The sequence below is a fragment of the Eleutherodactylus coqui genome, chromosome 6 (assembly GCF_035609145.1).
Source record: "Eleutherodactylus coqui strain aEleCoq1 chromosome 6, aEleCoq1.hap1, whole genome shotgun sequence".
Taxonomy (NCBI): Eukaryota; Metazoa; Chordata; class Amphibia; order Anura; family Eleutherodactylidae; genus Eleutherodactylus; species Eleutherodactylus coqui.
In genome coordinates this window covers 94,588,514-94,610,894 of record NC_089842.1, presented here as the reverse complement: position 1 = coordinate 94,610,894, position 22,381 = coordinate 94,588,514, and the positions used below count along the sequence as shown (strand labels likewise).

Here is a 22,381-nt window from a genome sequence, read left to right as displayed (position 1 = left end):
AGACCTGTCCTCAGTAGGCTTAGCAAACCAGGTGGGGTCAGTCACCTCATCGTCCTGCTGCTCTTCCTCCGAATCCTCTGTGCGCTCCTCCCTCGGACTTACTCCAATTACTATTACCTGAGTGATAGACAACTGTGTCTCATCGTCATCGTCCTCCTCACCCACTGAAAGCTCTTGAGACAGTTGGCGGAAGTCCCCAGCCTCATCCCCCGGACCCCGGGAACTTTCCAAAGGTTGGGCATCGGTCACGACAAACTCCTCCAGTGGGAGAGGAACCATTGCTGCCCATTCTGGGCAGGGGCCCGGGAACAGTTCCTGGGAGTCTGCCTGCTCCTCAGAATGTGTCATTATAATGGAGTGAGGAGGCTGGGAGGAAGGAGGAGCAGCAGCCAGAGGATTCAGAGTTGCAGCAGTGGACGGCGCAGAACTCTGGGTGGTCAATAGATTGCTGGATGCACTTTCTGCCATCCACGACAGGACCTGCTCACGCTGCTCATTTTCTAATAAAGGTTTACCGCGTGGACCCATTAATTGTGAGATGAATGTGGGGACGCCAGAAACGTGCCTTTCTCCTAATCCCACAGCAGTCGGCTGCGATACACCTGGATCAGGAGCTCGGCCTGTGCCCACACCCTGACTTGGGCCTCCGCGTCCTCGCCCGCGTCCACGTCCTCTAGGCCTACCCCTCAGCATGCTGTATTACCAGTAGTGCAGAATCAGAACGCTGTAATTAAATGTGCCGCTTATTGGCCTGTGGTTGGAGGTTGACTTCGCTTACGGAACGCACAGCAGAGCCAGGAAAGAATTTTGCGCAAGCCCGCTGTAACACTTAGCTGGCTGCGTATTAATTAGGACTACTACCCCCAGCAGAGACGCAGTACAGTCAGGACGGTCACAGGCAGCCCAAATAGATTTTTTTGTCCCAAATTTTTTTGGAAAAGCCCACTGCCTATATAGACAGTATATGTCTTTCACGTTTTTCACTGTCCCTGCCTCAGCACTACTGGCCCTATACTATGTAAAATTACTGCAGTGCAGACTGTTTCCCTCTGGACAGGATGACAGCAATGATGTAACGGGCAACGCAGAGCCAGGAAAGAATTTTGCGCAAGCCTGCTGTAACACTTAGCTGGCTGCGTATTAATTAGGACTACTACCCCCAGCAGAGACGCAGTACAGTCAGGACGGTCACAGGCAGCTCAAATTTTTTTTTTCCCCAAATTTATTTTGGAAAGCCCACTGCCTATATAGACAGTATATGTCTTTCACATTTTTCACTGTCCCTGCCTCAGCACTACTGGCCCTATACTATGTAAAATTACTGCAGACTAAGGACGCAATGCTCTGCACGGCCGATATACAAAAAAAAAAAAAAAATGTGCAACACTGCAAAAAGCAGCCTCAACAGTACTGCACACGGTCAGATGTGGCCCTAAGTAGGACCGTTGGGGTTCTTGAAGCCAATAATCACTCCTAACACTCTCTCTATAGCATCTCCAGCATCAGCAGCACTTTCCCTGAGCTATGTCAGAATGCATCTGTGGCGAGCCGCGGGAGGGGCCGATTTATATACTCGGGTGACACCTGATCTCGCCAGCCACTCACTGCACGGGGGTGGTATAGGGTTTGAACGTCGCAGGGGGAAGTTGTAATGCCTTCCCTGTCTTTCTATTGGCCAGAAAAGCGCGCTAACGTCTCAGAGATGAAAGTGAAAGTAACTCGAACATCGCGTGGTGCTCGCCTCTAGTAACGAGCATCTCGAACACGCTAATACTCGAACGAGCATCAAGCTCGGACGAGTACGTTCGCTCATCTCTACTGACAACATGAAGCTCAAGACAAATGCACTCATACACTGTGGAGGGGCCCTGTTATTCTGGGCCACTACACATGTACTATACATACGAAGGTACTAATAAGTCCTTGGTCACAAAATAATTGACATAGAACAATTACATTGCAGTTATTCTATATAGCCCCCTTGGATATCCATGCATTGCTGACTGCGGTATTGCAACTTCAACACATCCAGAAAGAATTCCTTTGGTTGGGCAGCAAAACAAGAGTCAGCTATTGCAAATTCATCAGAAATTTAGGCAAATTTAGTTCCCTTGAGGTGTTTCTGCAAATTAGAAAACAAATGATAGTCCAAGGGTCCACATCATGTGAATAAGAGATGATCTAGCACCTCAAAGTCTAGGTCTGCCAGTTTGTTCTGGATGATGGCTGCTGTGTGGGCTGAGACATTGCCGTTGAAGAACATGGCACTTTGGGTCAACTTTTCATGCCTTTACGACTTTCTATCCAGAAGTGTTGTGTAATACACAGCCATGATAGTAGACCTCTTTGGAAGGTAATCCACAAACAATATCAATTCTTTATCCCGGAAGACAGATGCCATCACTTTGAATGATAACTTCTGCACTCTGACCTTCTTTGGACATGAGGAACCACCGTGCTTCCTTTCATTTGATTGCTCTTTTGCCTTAGGATCATACATAAAAATCTACGTTCCATCTATTGTCACCTGTTGAGACAGAAAAGCATCAGCATCCTATCAAAAACACTGCAGAATTCCCTTGGAGGCTTGCATTTGGGCACGCTTTTGATCTGCTGAAAAACCTTTTCGGGACCCACTTGGCAGACACCTTCCTCATGTTCAGGCGATCAAGGATTATGGCCCTAATTCTAGAAATGTTCAGAGCTTCGGCTATTGTATTAAGAAGAAATTCTCCGTCTTCCAGAATCATTTCATGTATGCTGTTTATGATTTCTGGAATGGTTACCACTGGAGGTCTCCTGGAACATCCTTCATCGTTGTTGTTGAAGTGGCTGGTTTTGAATTTGGCAACCCAATTTTTTACTATGGAGTATGTAGGGCACTTATAGCCTAATGTTTGCACCATGTCACTGTAAATATTTTTGGCTGACATCCCTTTTAGAAACACGAACTTCATCATTGCTCTGCTCTCCTTTGTAGTGAAATCTGCTGCAGACTCTGCCATGTTGTCTTCAATCCTGCATAATATAAAAATGGCAATTGAGATCTGGCCAAACTTTGCTCACAAAGTATTGCAAAGCTGGGGCTTTCAAATGATAAAACTTTAATTACTGTGAAAACAAATAAGGATTGAAAGTCAAGAATGTAGGCGCAATGCACACGGCCGGATTTGCATTGTGGAATCCGGAGTGGGCGGCAAGTACTGGCTATAGCATGCAATGTAAAAGTGGGTTTCCATGCCCACGAATGGGAATCAATTGCGATTTTCTGCTCGCGGGAGGAAAATCCCAGTATGCTCAGTTTTGAGCTAGATTCCATTAAAGTCAAAACCACCTGGACAGGTACACAGGGCTCACCGGCCGGGCACCGGGTTGGATTCCACTGCGGGATCCCGCATGCGGAATCCGACACAGTCGTGTACATTCGGCCTTATCGACACCCCCTTGTAGATTGTACTAGCTATGAAGGATGCAGATATGGCAATCACAAAGTGGTGCTGACCCCTTGAGGGCCAGTAGACCATTCTAGTATATTTAGACCTCAGTTCCATCTGTAGAAGCCTAATAGTAAATAATAATGTAAAACACTAAAAATAATACAAATTAGCTGCCTGGTTGCACATTCTGACAGTCGCTCCTCCTGGGGATTTGAGTAGTATGCAGTACTAGTTCTTTGCAGGCGCTGACTCCCCCCTCGCTGTCCTTACATGTGAACCCTCTGCAGTACACGTTGGCACGTTTCTTGGACAACATTACATGCCCCCTTCCTGGCACCACACCTTGGATTGCAGCCTAGTTCTGCTTATCGTTACCACAAGGGTTAATAGCTTTGGGGAGGAGGGAGATCGCTTCCATGGCAACACTTAAATCATACAAAGTCCTCCGTCAGACTCCCATACAGTGTATATAATACTCCTTTACATAATAGTATAGCTGTCCTCTAAATTTCCGTTAGATCAGCTTGTTTCCGAGACTTACATTCTGCTAATACAGAGGAATAATTGTAGGTTAAGGGTGCGTTCACATGTTGCGTATTATTTTGTGGATCCGCGCCAAAATCAAAAACATAATTTGTGCTGCTGATGTTCGTGTGGATCTGCACCAATTGATGTGGATTTTGAAGCGGTTTTTGCCACATAATTTGGTGCAAATGTTGGTGTGGAATTTCTGCAGCATTTCCGCTACTTGTGAAGGCACTCTAAAGGTACATTTGCACAAGTGGTTTTTTTGTCCGATTTTTGGATGGAAATAAGACTAATTCATTTCAATGGGTGTATGTACAGGGGCTTTTTTTTACTCTGACTGATAGTCTAAGTAAGGCTAGTTTCACACAGGCGATCGTGATTTTGCTGTGCAATTTTGGAGCGTCAGCGATGCTTTTTCGTGAGAATTACCTTAGATCACTGTTGCCCGTGATAGAATCGCTCAATTTCTTATCGCGAAAGTCAATAAGTTTCTAATGTTAAAACCGCATCGCAACATAGTATCAGTAAAAACATCGCTAATGTGCAGGAAACCTTTGAAAAGCATTTACGGTTTCTCACACTATCGCTGGAAAATCAAATGATTTTGTTGCCCAGGTGAAACCGGCTTAAGGGCCCAACGAGCATATTTGCGCACGCAAAGCACAGAGCATATGACTAGAGATGAGCGAGCATACTTGCTAAGGACAATTACTCGATCGAGCATTGTCCTTAGCGAGTACCTGCCCGCTCAGAAAAAAAGGTTCGGGTGGCGGCGGGGGGCTGGGAGCGGCGGGGGAGAGCAGGGGGGGAACGGAGGGGAGATCTCTCTCTTCCTCTCTCCCCCCGCTCCTCCCTGCTCACTCCCGCAACTCACCGCTCCCCCGCGCCGCCCCCCCCCGAATCTTTTCTTCCAAGCGGGCAGGTACTCGTTAAGGACAATACTCGCTCGAGTAATTGTCCTTAGCGAGTATGCTCGCTCATCTCATGCATGTACCTTAAGAAAACATAAAGATTGGATATTTGATAAAAGAAACAAAAAATTTATGACATTTTTACAAAAACATATGCATTAAAAATGAAGGTAACCAGACTATTATGGAAGAGGGTTATCTATCTATACCTATGTATCTGTTTAATTACCAGACAGTAACACAAGGCAAAGTACTCCGTACGTCTGTAGGTCTCTCTTAAACAATAACTAGTTGCCATAGAAGCAAATAAGACTGAAGCATATTGGGTTCATAGCAGCGAACCTCTGGTACCCCACTGCGACACACATGTCTGCGAGGGGCTTTAATCCTATCTGATCCTGCCAAGAAATGCATTCAATATGGTAGATTTTTTTTAGTGCACACATATGTTACGGTACTGAATTCGTGACATATAGTAGAATTGAGTTTGTCATTTGGCACAACTCCTTATAATATATCAGTGTGTTATCTGAGGTAACACATGCAGTAGGCAAACCTGCTAATTTAACTCTTTATTGCATATTTACCAACCCTCCCAAAGTGACTGGGAAAAACTGGAGCATAGACAATTCATTAACGCCACTAGATAGGTTCAAAAAAAGGCTGCTAATTGTAGGAAAATAATACAGGCTGTTACAGTCAATCCTTCCACACTTCAATCAATCAGTATGACAAAATGAGTTTTTTTCTTTAGCGAGTGCTAATTACAATCCATCATTTGTCCTCAAAGAATTTTGGGCCTTATTTATCAAAGCTGTCTAATAGTGAAACTGTCTTTGTTGCTCATAGCAACCAATCACAGCGCAGCTTTCAATTTACCAGAGCAGTATAAGTGAAGCTGTTGTGATTGGTTGCTATGGGCAACAAGAACAGCCTTACTGCTAGATAGTTTTGAGAAATGAGGCCTTCTGTCTCAGGAATTTTATCTCAGTTCTCACTCATCATGGCTGCAGGAAGCAAAATGATAACTTCGAAACAGCAGCAATAGTAATGTGGTACGCCGGAACTAAATCAATGATTTCAGTGTAAAGAAATTACCTACGAATATACAAAAGTGGAAAGACAATTACGGTGTGGTTGCAGAAGTTCATCACAACGGAAGTGTTCTAAGTGTTCGCTCACACGTAGTGAAAAATAGTGCAGATTTTCGACAGTGGAAATTCTGCACCAAAATCTGCATAATTTCCATGTCAAAAACTGCATCAAATTGATGTGGATTTTGGTGTGGATCTGCAGCTGATTTCACTCTTTAAATAGTGCCAAAATCCGCACCAATGTTTTTTGACTTATAAACTATGCGAATTTTGGTGTGGATTTTCTGTTGTTGAAAATCTGCACCATTTTCCGTTATATGTGAATGTACCCTAAAACAGTCTGGGGTGCTCAACAAAGTGCTTCCAATGAGAAAGTGGAAGAAATTTGAGTGGGATTTCAGAGCAGTCCTGGGAAATCAAGTCACCAAGCATCATAGACAATTCAACACACCGCCAATGATAGCGCATCATAATGATCCTTATAAGGGCAAATTGTCCAACAATTGAGGCCAGATGACGAGCTACATAGACCAAAATTTGCTACCAAAATGCTTGATCATATAAATGCCAACAGTCACTTTCTTGGAACCTTCTTGTTATCAGACAAGGTCACATTAAGAGATGAGCGAGCACCCAAACGCTCGAGTCCGCGTTATTCGAGTCGAGCTTTTCGTAAAATTCGAGAGCTCTACTCGAGTAATGAACCCCATTGACTACAGTGGGAGACTCGAGCATTTTTGTATGTGGGACGCCGGGTGCCGAGCTTTTTTTTTTAATTTTCCTAGCCAAAAACTGGGGCGGGGTCGAACACGGCTTGATGCTCGTTCGAGTAACGAGCACCATCGAGTACGCTAATGCTCGAACGAGCATCAAGCTCGGCAGAGTATGTTCGCTCAACACTAGTCACATTTCATCTGTCAGGATATGCCAATCTCCATAATGTGTGGATACAGAGAACATGTCCGAGATTTGAATGTTTAGCGTAATGGACAGAATTATTGATCCTTTTTTCAGTGAACGTACAGTAACTGGCCCCGTATACCTTAACATGTTGAAGCAGTTTATGAATCCCCAAGTAGCGGATCTACAACTTAACATCATCTCTCAGCAAGATGGGGCTCTCCTACATTAGAATATGGATGTTCAGAGTTCCCTCAATAACACCTTTCCAGATTAGATGTGGCAGACCCATGAGGTGGCCGCCCAGCTCATCCAATCCTACTGCACTGGATTTCTTCCTCTGGGGTTATGTTAAGGACCATGTATTCACGACTACAGTGAATGATCTCCTAGATTTGCAAGCCTACATCCATGAAGCGACTGACATGCTGGAGAAAACATGGCAAGAAATTGAGTAGACACGGGATACTGTCTGGGCTACCAAAGAAGCACATGTTAGGCACATTATTAGTTAAATTAAGTTGTTCTTACATTTCTTGTAGTTTCATTTTAGTTTCCCTACTAGAGGTGAGCGAGCATACTCGCTAAGGCTAACTACTCGAGCGAGTAGTGCCTTAGTCGAGTATCTGCCCGTTCGTCTCTAAAGATTCGGCTGCCGGCGCAGGTGAGAGGTAAGTTGCGGGAGTAAGCAGGGGGGAGAGAGGGAGAGAGGGATCTCTCTTCCGTTCCTCCCCGCCCGCTACCGGCAGCTGAATCTTTAGAGACGAGCGGGCAGATACTCGACTAAGGCACTACTCGCTCGAGTAGTTAGCCTTAGCCAGTATACTCGCTCATCTCTATTCCCTACCCTTTGTTTTCAGGGTTTAAAGAGAACCCCAAATATATAGGCCCACTCTGGCTGATTCCCTCATACACTGAAACTCCTGGACCGGTTGCACTTATCATGTGTCACTAGTAATATTGGTATCTTCTTGTACGGCAGAGTAGCTCTTATGCACTCTCAGGCAACAGAGTCTTCTGTCTCTGCGCCCTTAAAGCTACACCCCGGCTGGCGGACACTGTGGCTCTGTTATTGCTGTACTCATGCACACACTTACTGTATGTCTCGTTACCAGCATGCAAATGCACATACAATACAAGTAAAAAGTTATAACAAATTCAGCTCCACCGCATCTGCTTCTCTTGGTTATAACCATGCACAGCTGAACTGCTGTACCGGCATGACCTAAGGAAATAAATAAATCAAGGGCCTTAAATGATGTATAGCTGTTATGGCCAAGTTATTATTCGCAAATTATCATCTAGCTTTCACATTATCTGACATCATGTATGGATTATTACTGAATCAGGGACGTAGCGGTAGGGGGGCAGAGGCAGCAGTGGCACGCAGGCGCTGGTGTCATGGGAGGCCTAAAGTTCTCCTTGTCACATGAGAAGAGACCAGTACTATGAATGACACTTGGTATGTAGGGCCATGTGGTACTGATTTTGTTTCCGGCCCAGAGCTTCACACTACACCTCTGCTTGGAATTCTGTCTACCTGCTACATTCTATCCAGCTTGTGTAAGCAGCATTTGCTTTGCTTCCCTACATCAATAAGTAATATGACGCTAGCGGGCCTGGGCAGGGATAAATAATTTATGCTGTGAGTCACCACTGCATATTTATCATATAGACATACATTTATATGCAGATGTATAAGACTTAACCCAGTGATCCTGGATTTGGACATCTGTTTCACCGTCACTGGTATGCCATGCCACTCTCTCATCCCACAGCCGCATGGTCTCCCCTCCTCCATAATGGAGACTTATGGTTAATATCAAGCAGTAGAGCTCATAAAGTAAAGACGGACACTTAGCAAAAATCAAAATATTCCCCCCTCCATTTATCTATCCAGTAGGCTGATTTTTATTTCCTCTTCCACACTGTTTCTAGAACTCTTGGACCTATCCCCATCCTCTCTGCAGTCCTACACAGTCCTACACTTGTTCTTACCACTCAGTTCCAAAGCGAATGAGATGAGCAAGTGTTGGGCTTCCTCTCCAAATGTCCTATAAAGGTCCTATAAGCCGTTTCTATGGTTTGTATGTCTGTTAACCCTTTGACAATATCTGAAGTACTTGTATATTGGATGTGCACAGGATTTGTATGGAATGGGCTTGGGAGACAAACCCTCTACATAAACCGTGGATGTCGGCTGTCAAAAATAACCCCAATTGCGGCTAAAGCCGCCCAGGGCTGCTATGAATGTTTACCTATTAAGACATGCCTTTGGTATTACTGTGTTTGCAAAAGTCCCACTGATACCAAATCTATTAAAATAATGCATTATTTACACCGCACTGCGAATGAAAAACACACAATGCTAGAATTGCTTGATTTGTCACTCAGTCTCCAAGAAAAAATGTAATAAAAAAACATCAAAAAGTACTGTGTACTCCAAAATTGTGTCTAAAATGTTACCAATAAAAACCATAGGTCGTCCCTCAAAAACAAGCCTTCACTCAGGCTCGTCAATGGAAAAACATGAAGGTGGTCCCCTCCTCCAAAAGAAAAATGGCACAATTGCATTTTCTTTTCCATTTCACTCTTTTTAGAAATTATTAGTTTTTCAGTGCATTATATGGTGCATTAAATTAAACCTTCGAAAAAAGCAATTAGTCCGGCAGAAAAAGACGCCCTCAAACAGCTACATCTTTTTCTGTTTGTTTTTTTTTTAAACCCAATGCACACTTTGCAGTTTTCAATCGGTGCTATGTCTTTGGCTTACTACATTGTTATTGTTGTATGTGTTAGTTATGGCATTTTATAAAATTATATTCAAATTATTCCATCAAAGGGGTTTTCCGGGAAAAATACTATTGATGACCTATCCTCAGGTTAGGTCATCAATAGTTGATCAACTGGAGTCTGCTGCTCCGGACCCTGACTGATCAGCTGATTGTGTGCCTGCTGGTAGCACCACAAATACACAGAGCGGAAGCAGATGCTCCGACCCCAGTGTAGTGGCCAGTGCTTGTAATTGCAAGTGCAGCTCTCATTGAAATTAATGGGAACGTATCCTAAGCCTATCCTCAATAGTCTTTTCCCTGGAAAACCCCTTTAACTTCATAGTGGAAGGCACTGTTAACATTTTTTGTATATGTGGTATTGCAGTGGGGGGTTTTCACAATTCCATAGTGCTCAAATAAGAATGAGGCTTTAAAGAAAACTTGTAAATATTCATCTATTTTAGTTCCTGAATCTTATATTTTAGATTTTTTTTTCTTTTACAGACACTTTTGGATCTTGGTGGTTCTCCAAATTACAAAGATCGTCGAGGTCTTACTCCTCTGTACCATACGGCCATGGTGGGTGGAGACCCCAGGTGCTGTGAGTTACTGCTCTATAACAGAGCATATATTGGCACAGTGGATGAAAACGGCTGGCAAGAGATTCACCAGGTAATAGGAACCAACACACGTAGCATGGGAAAGGCACCGAAGTGACAGGAGGGTGGACAATGGCAACATCAAGGTTGTCATCTGATTGGTGTTGATTGACTGTGATTGTTTATACCAGTTACTGTAGGTTTCTGTTACATCCGTGCAGCGCATAAAAACAGCGCCCTCCACGGATGCCACCAACATGCCAGTCCAAGATGTAATTAATTTTCACAATGGACCAATATAGACATGTATTATATCACCAAAATGAAGAGAACGCAATATCTGGCAAGTAACAGTAACATAAGTATGGGGGATGGGAATTCTATCCCTAGCCAAATTTAGTGTGGCAGACCCTGCCTAGAGGCAAGGTGTCTACCTCGATAGGGATGGCCCCATGTCAGGGACCTAGGGGGCCTAGTCTGTCCCTAGATTAGGGAAATAAAAGGTATTTAATGCAGATGGAAAGAGCAATGTATATAACAGTCTATGGTAGATGTGAATAACCTCCACACAAAATACTTGGCTGTCAGGAATCTGACAAAAAAATAACTAGCGCCCATGTAGAGGCGGGTCTAGACTAAATACATTTCCATTATGGCTGATTGGCGGGCTAGGGGGCACACCTCCCTGTTGCCCAATCAGTCCAAACACCACAAGGGATGGTGTAGCAGGATTGTGAAAAAGGGCACATTATACACTGAGCCCAATGAGGGATTTCCATAGGCCTTCTGCAGTCACAAGAAGAAGGCAGCACAAATGTCTGTCGGTCATGTGGGCCAGGGCCGATGTTGTCCAACTTCCTGATTGTGGCTGGCGCACCACAACAGTCCCTCTGTGGTAAGGAACTAGAATAGTAAAGTGCCACGTAGTGACCTATAGCACCCCACATCAGCCATGCTACTATAGCTATCATCCAGAGATGTCCCAAACCGGGAATTTACGAATATGATGAAAAGTGCAATCTTTTTCTTATAGAAATTCCCTAATAAATGTTTTTCAGTCATTTTCCTCTATTGAGTTTCTGTAGATGTTATCATTTTCTTAGTTCTGTCTGTTTCTTGCAACAACTAATATGATTGCGTTAGGAAAATCTTTCACACTCAAGTCACTTTTTTTGCTGCGATTTTTGCTAGATCCTGGCAAAATTAGGTGGTTGTGGGGCATTTTTTTGCACAAAGTGACTGAACTGTAGTCAGATTGTGATTTAGCAATCTGAGAAAACTGGATTAGCATCGCTCGTAGATTATATACAGGAAAGCTGGGTGACAACTAATATGGTTGCAGCTTCTTCAGAGATTGTCACCATTATCTGACAACTAGGAAAACTGGACAACAACCTCTGTAGGAGCTGTAATGGGGGCTGTGCATGGTTTGTCCTCCAGCTGATGATGCAAGGACTTATACGGTGATGCTTTTGTGTTTGACAATAGTTGCTTTGTGTAGAACTTCATCAATGTGTCATGATGGCTGTGGTGTTCTATATTCTAGATTGTGATAGTAATTAATGTTGATGTGCTTTCTCCCAGGCCTGCCAGCATGGTCACTCACAGCACCTAGAGCATCTTCTCTTCTATGGCGCTGACCCGGCTGCTCAGAACGCTTCAGGCAACACGGCTCTGCATATCTGTGCTCTGTACAACAAGGTCAGTGCTTCCGGGAAGTCTCGTTCTGCCAGATTTCTATTACACCTCTGCAGCATATTGCCCCAGTGTCATTATCTTTCCCTATTACGTCTTCTCTCTTCTTTATTCGTTCACATTTGTCAGTGCTAGACATAGTGTTCATGGCCTTCCTTTATCAGCTGGGGCCAATAAGTACTGAATAGTTGCTAGATGTGTGCAGGTTTTACCCCTTGCTACAGCTGTCATGTATAGGTGCTATGGAGAATCTATTGCATGTGGATGCTGAGGTCTTTCCATGCAGAAGACATACGTACAGAGGTCATTGGATTTGACAGATTGGCATGGCATGAGGTCCAGTAGTTTCTCACCTCTCCAGGCAGGACTGGTTTATCACATTGGTGGACCCAACAATACAAGAGTTCAGTGGGAAACATCCCAGCGCACTCGCGTGTACATCGCACGGCATGCAATTTGTTTGTCCCATTGAAAACAATGGGCGATGTGTACCGAGGAATGCGAAAAAAAAAAAAACAAGCAGCGATTTTTTTACCTTGCTTATATATATATTACTCCATTCAAAAAAATGGAGCTCGTATTCACTCGTCGAGATTCGTGGTCGTGTGAATGTAACCTTAGGGTGGACACTCACTAGCGTTATTTTCTCTCTTGCGCTGCGAGAGCACGAGAAAACTCTCATCTCGCAGAGCAAGAAAGACGCTGGTATAGAACCGGCATATCACTAGTGCTTTTAATGAAGCCAGTGGCAGCAGGGCTAGCCCCATTGAAAGCATAGGGAGAATGCCGCAGACTTCTGCCACAGTTGTGACAGCTGTGACAGCTGTGGCAGAAGTTTCCTTCATCCCCGCGGGGATAAAGGAACCCTCTGCCACAGCTGTCACAGCTGTGGCAGAAGTTCGCGGCATTCTATTCCATTGCTTTCTGCCAAGCCCCGCAGCATGATTATCGGGGAAGGGCTTGAAATATAAGCCCTTCCCCGATAATCATCAATAAGTGTGTAAAAAAATATTTAAAAATATTACTTACCTTTCCGGTGCTTAGACGCATCCTCCTGCTGGCTCCTCGGCACTGCTATTAAGCTCTTTCAGCAGTCGGGGATTTAAAAATCCCCGCCTCCTGAAAGGGCTGTGCTGATTAGCTGAGGGCTCAGCCAATAGCAACTACTGCTTAGCTATTGGCTGAGCGCTCAGCCAATCACACATAGTCCTTAGCTATTCATTCATGAATAGCTATATCTTAGCTATTCTGCGGGGCTTGACAGAAAGCATTGATTTCAATGGTATTGGCAGCAGTGCCGATCCCATTGAAAGCAATGGAATAGAATGCCAGGGACTTCTGCCACAGCTGTGACAGCTGTGGCAGAGGATTCCTTCATCCCCGCGGTCCCCGAGGGGATAAGGGAAACTCCTGTCACAGCTGTGGCAGAAGTCCCGGCATTCTGCTTCTCTTTTCAATGCGGCTAGCACTGCTGCCGCTCGCCCCATTGAAAAGACTAGCGATATGCCGGTGTCATGCCGATATTCCGGCGTGATGCTGTTTTTTTCCTCACACTGCGATGCGAGACTTTAACTTTACTCTCGCATCGCAGTGGAGAAAAAAACGCCAGTGGGTGTCCACCCTAACTGTGCCACCAGAGCTGAAAGAATCACACTGTTTATGCAATGCACATACATGTTGGGTCCTCCAGAAAGAGAGCATTCCTGAAACCCTAATCTGATGTTGGGGTTCTAAATGGATGTTGAGGTTCTCCATTAAAGTCAGCTTCACACATTAAAGTCAGCTTCACACATTAAAGTCAGCTTCACACATTAAAGTCAACTTCACAAGCGTTTTTGCGCACGCAAAAATAGTGCGCACGATACACAGGGAATAGAATCCATTGATTTCAATGGGTTTGTTCACATGCGCATATTTTACTGTGCATTTCGGTCACACAATAAAAAACGCAGAATGCTCTATTTTCCTGCACAAAATGTCCCAATAGAAGTCAGTGGGAATGCATTAATGCATATTATTCTGCACATGCCAATGCGCGCACAAAAAAAGCAACATTCGTTCTGTAAAAATATGCACATATTCAGGTGAATCCAGCCTGAGAGCTGCTTCACACCGGCATATGCATTTTTATGCATACGGGACACAACCACATCCCGATTTAAATGGCTGTTTAGTCTAATGAGTTCCAGATGTGTTCTTTTCCCAGTGGAATTATGTAGCATATTGTTCATCTCCTTGCGCAATAGACTTCTATGGGGACCTTTGGTGTGTGAATGCACACAAAAGTAGAACATGCTGTATTTTATTTCTGCGCGCACGAAATGTTAAAGCAGCATGTTAAGGCAGCAGAATGGAGTCCTATTTCTAACTCAAGACCTGAAGGTTGTCGGTTCAATCCCCACATGCTCAAGGTTGACTCAGCCTCCCACCCTTCCGAGGTCGGTAAAATGAGTACCCAGCTTGCTGGGGGGTAATAAACCAATTACCTGAAAGCGCTGCGGAATAAGTTGGCGCTATACAAATAACAAGTCCCTTCCCTTCCTTCCCCTAAAACTATATCATTTTTTATCTAATTTGGCTTTGGGCGGATATGGATATTCCAAAGATCAGACGTAACTATTGTAAGACTAAGATCTGATGCCCCCCACTTCTTATATACACATTTACATGCACACTAGCACATTCAATACACTCAATAAAATAATCATATGCACACAAAATAGGTCATTTGAAACTGACTAGGGATCCCAGCGCCCTCTCCTGGCCATCATAGATATTGCTATGATTAGTGAACAGTATCTTTCTTTTTACATGTTAAAAGTTTGCTTCAGGCACATGAAATTCAGCAATGTGTCTATTTTATGATATTCACACTAAATGTCACATATACAATTCTCGGCTATTGCATTATAGTACAGTATGTTGTTGTAGGTGGATCTTATAGAATTGATTGAGTTATGAATTAACTGTCATCCTCTTCTGTAAATTGCTTGCAATGTGCTCACCGCATATGGCAGTCCAGGTAGCGTTGCTTCCTTTGCATTGCAAAAAACTGGAAATGCCTCACCCAATCCGATGTTCCAGTAGCCATTACACTGTATGGAAGGTTGAAAACAGTCTCCAAATGCTGGTCCAAAACAGAGGGCAGTCTCCAGATAGTTATCCGCACAACTGCAGGGAGCATGTACTCACCCTAAAGTACCTTGTATGAACCATCTATAAGGCCCCTATGCCTAACACAGGGTGACCGCCCTGACAAGAGAGACCCTGTCCAGAACTTGTCCCTATTGACAGATACCCTAAAAAATCAGTAAAGCGCCCCAATGTGTTTCATCACTCTACCGTGGGTCTCCTCTGGGGGCATATAACAAGAGGGAGATGTATAGCAAAATATAAGATGTTAGTGCGGAGTTTCAAAAATGCTCTAACATCAAACAAAAGAAAAGAGGGCTCCACAAACATACCCAGGTAAGTATATACTACGTGTTGTGTACATGAAGGCATGTTTGGTCACTTCGGTTGGAGCCTTACCAGGAGCACATATTTTATGAGACTGGTAGTCACCCATTGCCAGGGGTGTGTAGACTGTGGCACCTTATTCTATGCCCATGTAGTATAAATATTCTTTGTAAAAAAAATTCCAGTTGTTAGTCTTCTTCACACATGAACGCGGCACTGATGAGGAGCGCTAAATGCCCTAAAATAGAACAGACTTGAAAAGCGCCGCGATTCAACAGCTGTCTGAGGCCGTGTGAGAGGCTCCACTGAAAACAATGGGAGCGTCTGACAGCGTTTAGCGTTACTCTGAAAGCTGAAAAAAACGTCTGTATGAGGGAGGCCTTATAAGGAGTTGTCGTTTTACTGCAAAACTTAGCATGCAGTTACATCTCAGCAGATATACAAATCATTAGCATTGCAGTGTGATTAGATGAACGGTCTTGCCACCAGAGGCCCTAAAAGTGGTTCCCCCCTTGGCCTATAAAGGCTCTCGGAGGCTCCTTGTGTGTAGTGACCTCTTCTTCTGCTTGTGTGGAGCTTGTTGGCCACTAGACACCTCTACGACGCAAAGAAGGGATGTCACCCCGTTACCAGAGTCTGAGAGTGGCACATTATTGGGATGTGAGAAGCTGGATGGTCGTATCGATGAATTGCCGCCACTGGGCTGTTCTGACCAGACTGTTCGGAGGTGTTGGGGCCAGTTGATGTGTGAGGGCACACAAGGCGACCGGGCTCAGGACACCCCCTACAGACCACCAGTAGAGAGGAGAGACCCTAAAAGTGGTTCCCCCCTTGGCCTATAAAGGCTCTCGGAGGCGAATATTCATTTTTGTGCTTGACAAAGTCTTTTTAAAGATGAAACGCGTTGCACCTAGGACCTTCGTGTCCAAATAAAGAATCCTTTTGGTTATTATCACTTTTTGGGATTCCTGTGATAACTATAAGTAGCGCTGATATAACTTTTTTGCACTTATGTGCAACCATTTATGATTTCTTCCATGGTGGGTCCTACAAGCATACTTGGATATGGAGGTGATAGTGGGGTCCTGACAGACCTCACTATTCACCGGGTAAGTTCCATTGATTTTATACTCCGTTGTGCACACTGTGTATTGGACTCCGTCTGGAGCACCCTCCTAATACCATTATCTTCTACTTTGAGAGTTTGATGAAGGCACAGCTTGGGGAAACACAATTTTGATTTTGTATTCTCTGCTAGCAATCCCATAACACTTCAGCTCAGCATTTCATGATAAGCTAGAGCCAGTACCATCGCTGCCTGCAGGGAAGCCAGTGTAATTAGCATTACCTTCTACAACCTAAATAGGCTAAGTGCCATAATTATACAGTCAGGAGGATGAACTATTATCGTTTTCATTATAACTGTGTGATAGCCTCTAATCATCAGCACTTTGATAGGAGTTCCTCCCCCCCCCCCCCCCCTTACTGTGATGAGCCTGTGCGGTACAGTCCATGCAGTTTCATCATACAGGAAGTTCTGGTGGCTAAAATAGTGACTCCTGGAGAGAATACGGAGACAAGTAATTCCCAGATGATCATAATAAAAATACATGGCCCAACCGAAGAGAAGGATTTCAGGACTTTTCAGATAGAAAGTAATTGCCAAACAATGTACTATTAGCCAACTTATATACTTACTGGGGGCCTAGTTACATAGTGAATAAAGAAATAAAGTCATTGGCCCCTTAATATACTTCCATTTTTAGGTTTTGAGTGTAAATCCTCTTGAAAAGGCTTGTCTCTTTATTTGTTTACGGTTGTGACCCATTAAACTCACCATTGGGACTCCCACACATACCAAGAATGAGGGCCTCTAAGTCCATGTTCTCAGCCATGGGCTGAAAATGAATGGGAGCATTGGAAAGAGCCAAGAGCTACCACATTTGGCTGCATTGCCATTGATTTCTATGGGGACACGTGTGACCAAGAGTGGTGGGACGAAAACTGGACCCATGATGTGGTTAATGTTGAATACTAAGTGAATGCGTCTTTTATCCTGATATTTTTGCAATTTGTAATGTACCAGCATTATATCTGGAATGTGCAAATGTTTGGGCATCCTTCAGTCCATACTTGATAACAAATTAAATTTTTTTTCAAGTCTCTTAACCCTTTCCAATCCACTATCTGACCTCTAAGACATTATGATTTAAGGCTGTACAGCTCCGATGTTAGAAGACATCCGTCGGGGTTCTCTTACTGTATATTACCAGCCTGTCTGCTGTCGGAGCCTATCCAACGTGCCACCTCATGCAGTACTGGCTTTAGCCAGCATACAGCGCCATTGTATAATGGCAGAAAAAGAGTAAGCCCCCTAGAAAAACCAGGATACAAATTGGATTGGAAAGGGTTAACATTCTTTGTATCCCTGTCTACAGTAGTTTAAGTTAGGGGTGCCAAAACCTTTACACCAGACTATATACAGTATGCACATCAGTCTTTAGTGCTCCCCAGAGTACTGCTCAAATAGAATATATGTGCTGAAGCTTTTCAACCCCACTTCATCCTCCACTTTAATTTTAATGTGTCTATTTAATTCACCTTTGTCTTGCTCTGACAGGCTGTACTTACCTTGTCATTAATCATCATGTTTGCACCTGTACAGAGCCATGAAAATGATGATGGTTCTACCCTGCCGTTCTTTCCTGACACTGAATGACTTGCCTCTCTTATCCATTACCCTCCAGGAGAGCTGCGCTCGAGTATTGCTGTACCGAGGGTCAAGCAAAGATATAAAAAACCACAGTGGACAGACCCCTTTCCAGGTTTGGACATTTAGTATTACTTCTAGTTATCTCTTCCTTTCTTTAAAAGATTGTGCGCATTATAAAAACAAAAATAGTGTAACTTTAAGGAGTGAAGAGGTTGTATTTGCACCTGGGTCCTAGTGCCTGAGGGGGACAAATCGCCCCTCTGCCCCAGAAGAGGATAACAACACTGTTGCTACCACATTATAGTTGGGGGTCCCATTGTATATTTTGTGCTGAGGTCTCGGTGCTTCAAGTTACACCTCTGAATCCAGTATCTCATTCCTCTCATGTCACATTATTGGAGTCCAATGAGCAAGTATAAAAAGATGTCCCCACATTGTGGAACTGTTTAAAGGGGTTGTGCAGATCTCTAAAAAAATTAAATGATTGCATTATCTATACTGCTCAGAAATGAAAAAATATGCACAATGTAAAATAAGTCCAAAAAATGACAAATCTTCAAGGGGTTAAGGAAGCGCATGTATAATATTTTTTTAAAGATACAGTAGCAGCATGGTCTTCCACAATAGCTGCTGATACAGACCTTCAGCCAGTAGCTCTTAAGTCCCATTAAGACGGGACGAGTGTCAGGCAAACGATGCCCGACACTCGTCCCCGCACATACCGGCTCTCTTGCTGCTGCACGGGAGCGAGTATTGCTGGCTCACAGCAGGGAGGCTCTAGGAGATTTCCCACCTCGCACTCCCCTGCCCCTCTCAATTGCCCTCACATAGCAGCCGTTCAGTACTGAACGACTGCTATTTACACTGATCGATCAGTAATCAACTCATCATCCATTGTTTATGCTGTAATGCTGCTCCCTCTGTGAAGCTACAGGGTGCCGCCTGAGGCCAGAGGCTCAAGTTGCTTCATATAGGAGCATCCCTGGTCATAGACCTCCTTCAGTGATTTCTTGTGACTACTTTACATGATGGCATAACCATGGAAAGTTCTCCCAACTGTAATCACATCACTATAAACAGTCCCATGAATCGATGATCCATGTTCACTGGCTCCAGCATTAACAATACAACAAACAGGAAGGCTCCAGCCAGAGGCGTAACTTGAAGCTCCTTGGCCCCGATGCAAAATCTGTAACAGGGCCCCCAACTATAATGCTTTATTCATAGTACTGGGCTCCCTATATGGAGAAGAGAGGCCTTATGGGCCCCCCTAAGGCTCGTGGGCCCAGGTGCAACCACATCCCCTGCATCCTCTATAGTTACGCCCCTGGCTCCAGCCACCACTATACAAACCAATAAGACTTTAGTAATTGTCAACGAAAAACAAAGTATTATTGGCCTTATTGCTTCCTCTAGTTTTAAATATTGGACATTCGCTCCCAGAAATCTATACCATGAGTAAGAACGCTACTGTTAGAAAGGGGGATCATCTTGATCCTGGGGTCAGCTAGCTATGTACATTGTTTTTATTTGACGACTAATAAAGACTTTTTGGATTGTGTTTCATTGCTGGAGCCTTCCTCTTTAGTCTACATGATAGAAAAAGAATTTACAAGAGAAGTTATGAGCTGGAAGGGACAACCAGGCCCAAAAATGTAAAATTCAACCCAGAGGTGTACCTTGAAGCTTCTGGGCCCCAATGCAAAATCTGTAGCAGGGTCCCCAACTATAATGCTTTAGTCATAGTACTGGGCTTCCTATATGGAGACGAGAGGCCTTATGGGCCCCCTAAGGCTCCTGGGCCCGGGTGCAACCGCATCCCCTGCATCCTCTATACTTACGCCCCTGATTCAACCTGTACTGCAGGCTGAGTGAGGATAGTAGTCCAAGGCCCGGTAATCGCATCACTGCCAGGACCGTGGTTGTTTTAGTATTAGACGTACAATATTCTTGGCCACCTCTAGAACATTTAATCTAATACACTGTAGGAGACTTGGCGAGAAGCACAGGGATAAAGCTAATATCCTGCAGGAGGCCTGACTGGCTACAAGATTAATTACACTCTTCTCAATTGAAGGTTCCCTGGACTAAATTACTCGGACCCTGGCTGTGTAGCTAACCAACAAGCAACTACAGTAGACTGTCCCCGGATGATATTAACATTCACTTCCCATGGGCATTGCAAACAGGGATTGTTGTGTATATTTATACTTTAATTTCCTTCCCCTTGCTCCTGGCTGTACGTCTTGTGCATAATTTACAATTATTTGTTACAATTCAATGCGCAATCTCATTCGGAATAGCTATCTCTATGCCAGAAGATTTGCAAATGCCCATTAGTACACTTTCTTATCTGCATCACAATTTCTAAATGTTTATGGCTTTGCTTTCAGCTCTGATCTCCTCCATCTGTCTTCTGCCCAAATATTTCCTTTATGTAAATCTTGATCTCATTCCAATTCCTATTTCTTCTGACAGGTAGCTGTTATTTCAGGAAATTTTGAATTAGGGGAGCTGATAAAGAGTCATCGGGATACTGATGTTGGTGAGTGATAGTCTTATGTACCTCAAAGGGGCAAACTGATATTTTTAAAAGAGCATTTGCAAGTTCCAAATATACAACTTTCTACATATATGTATATAACAACTTTTAGAACATTTCTACATTACAGGGTGCTTTAGGGGTTAAGGACAGTACTCATGTAATCTTCTTGTGGCCTGTACAGGCTTAGAAGTTAAAGGGGTTGTCCAGTTGTAAACTATTTATGGCCAATCCTCAGGATAAGTAATTAATAGTAGATCGGTGAGGGTCTGTTGCACGGGACTTCCACTAATAAGTTGTTTACCAGGCTGGAAGCTCATGCAGTGAGACAATTTCTTCAGTAAGCAGACAGCTCATTTCATACTGCAGTGGCAAGATTTGGGATTACAGCTAAAGTTCCCACTCTTCTCAATGGGAACTTGGCCTGCAATACCAAGCCTGGCCACAGCAGTAAGAATGGAGCTGTCTGCTTCCGAGAGAAATTAGCTCACTGCACAAGTACATCAGCCTAGTGATCAATTGTTTAGTGGGGGTCCTGGGTGACAGACTCCCGCGGATCCACTATTGATGATCTGTCCTCAGGATAGGATATATGTAATTTACAACTGAACAACTTTAATATCTACTGTCTTTAGTGTTATATGTTGATTAAGAGAATAATATTGATATTCATGATGGTTTAGGATGGTTATAGATTGAAACTATTGTCACTGGAGGTCTTTGGGGGTTTAGAAGTTAACACTTAATCCAAATCTCCTTCTTTCCCCTTTTGAGAAGCTTTCAGTAAAATCATACAATTTGGTTTAATTACTGCTACCACTAGGGGGAGCTCACTGCAAACAGCTTATGTTAAGCGCAATAATAAATCAGTAAGCAAAGAGCTCCCCTTAGTGGAAGAAGAGAGAATTATGAATGAACAATTATCACCATTCCTAAGTTTGCCCATGCTTCATTTTATTATATGTGTATACACTCTGAGAATCAAATATAGAAAAAAAATTCATAATTTTCCATTGTAAGCAATTTAATACAAAAGCTCTAATTTTCATGTGGATTCCTAGAAATGATGGTATTCCCATAACTTTGCTTTTCAGTGCCCTTCCAGGAATCTCCTTCTTATGCCGTCCATCGTAGGGAAGGCGGAAAAGCTCTTTCTGTTCCCCATGTTCTTTTACGTGCCAATAGCGACAACAGCCTATCACTGCCCGACTGGATGGTCTTCAGCGCTTCCACTGCCAATACTGTCACTCTGCAGGGACAAAAGGCCTCAGGGGGAACTCTGAGGAGCTCCAGTAGCCCACGAGGGGCTCGAAGTCGATCACCTTCACGGGGTCGCCACACAGAGGAGTCCAAGAAACAATCACGTGGACGTCCCAGGTACATTTATTAATGATGATAGCTCATAGTGTTCTTGTATGGTGTAAAGCTTGCAGAATCTTGGAGATATCCTAAAAGCGCAGAATCTGTCAGGACCGGCCTCCCCTGGCCATCGATACCCTGGTCGCTGGCTCCGGGTGCACGCTCCTGTGCTCAGGGGGCGGGCGCCTAGGTAGCTGGGTTTTGCGGACACAGCAGGTGCCGTTCCACATCGCGTCCCCATCGCCATGACCCCCGGCCGTGCTGCTCCATCTCTGCCTGTCCAGCAGACGCCGGGGGCTGGTTCTTCCAGCATCTCTGATTAGGTCCTGCTGCTGTCAGGCTCCCTACCCCAAGCAGCTGCTGGGGCGGG

The 22,381-nt window shown here is 44.1% G+C and overlaps 1 protein-coding gene across 1 annotated transcript in view; it reads left to right on the top strand.

Annotated features, from left to right (window-relative positions):
* The window catches only part of SHANK1 (SH3 and multiple ankyrin repeat domains 1), a 252,112-nt gene that overhangs the window by 50,921 nt on the left and 178,810 nt on the right, over positions 1–22,381 (top strand). The window contains exons 6-10 of the mRNA XM_066572363.1: positions 10,149–10,316; positions 11,828–11,944; positions 18,145–18,222; positions 20,589–20,655; positions 21,747–22,029. Of these exons, the coding sequence (XP_066428460.1) occupies positions 10,149–10,316; positions 11,828–11,944; positions 18,145–18,222; positions 20,589–20,655; positions 21,747–22,029 (713 nt within the window). The remainder of the gene's footprint in view (positions 1–10,148; positions 10,317–11,827; positions 11,945–18,144; positions 18,223–20,588; positions 20,656–21,746; positions 22,030–22,381) is intronic.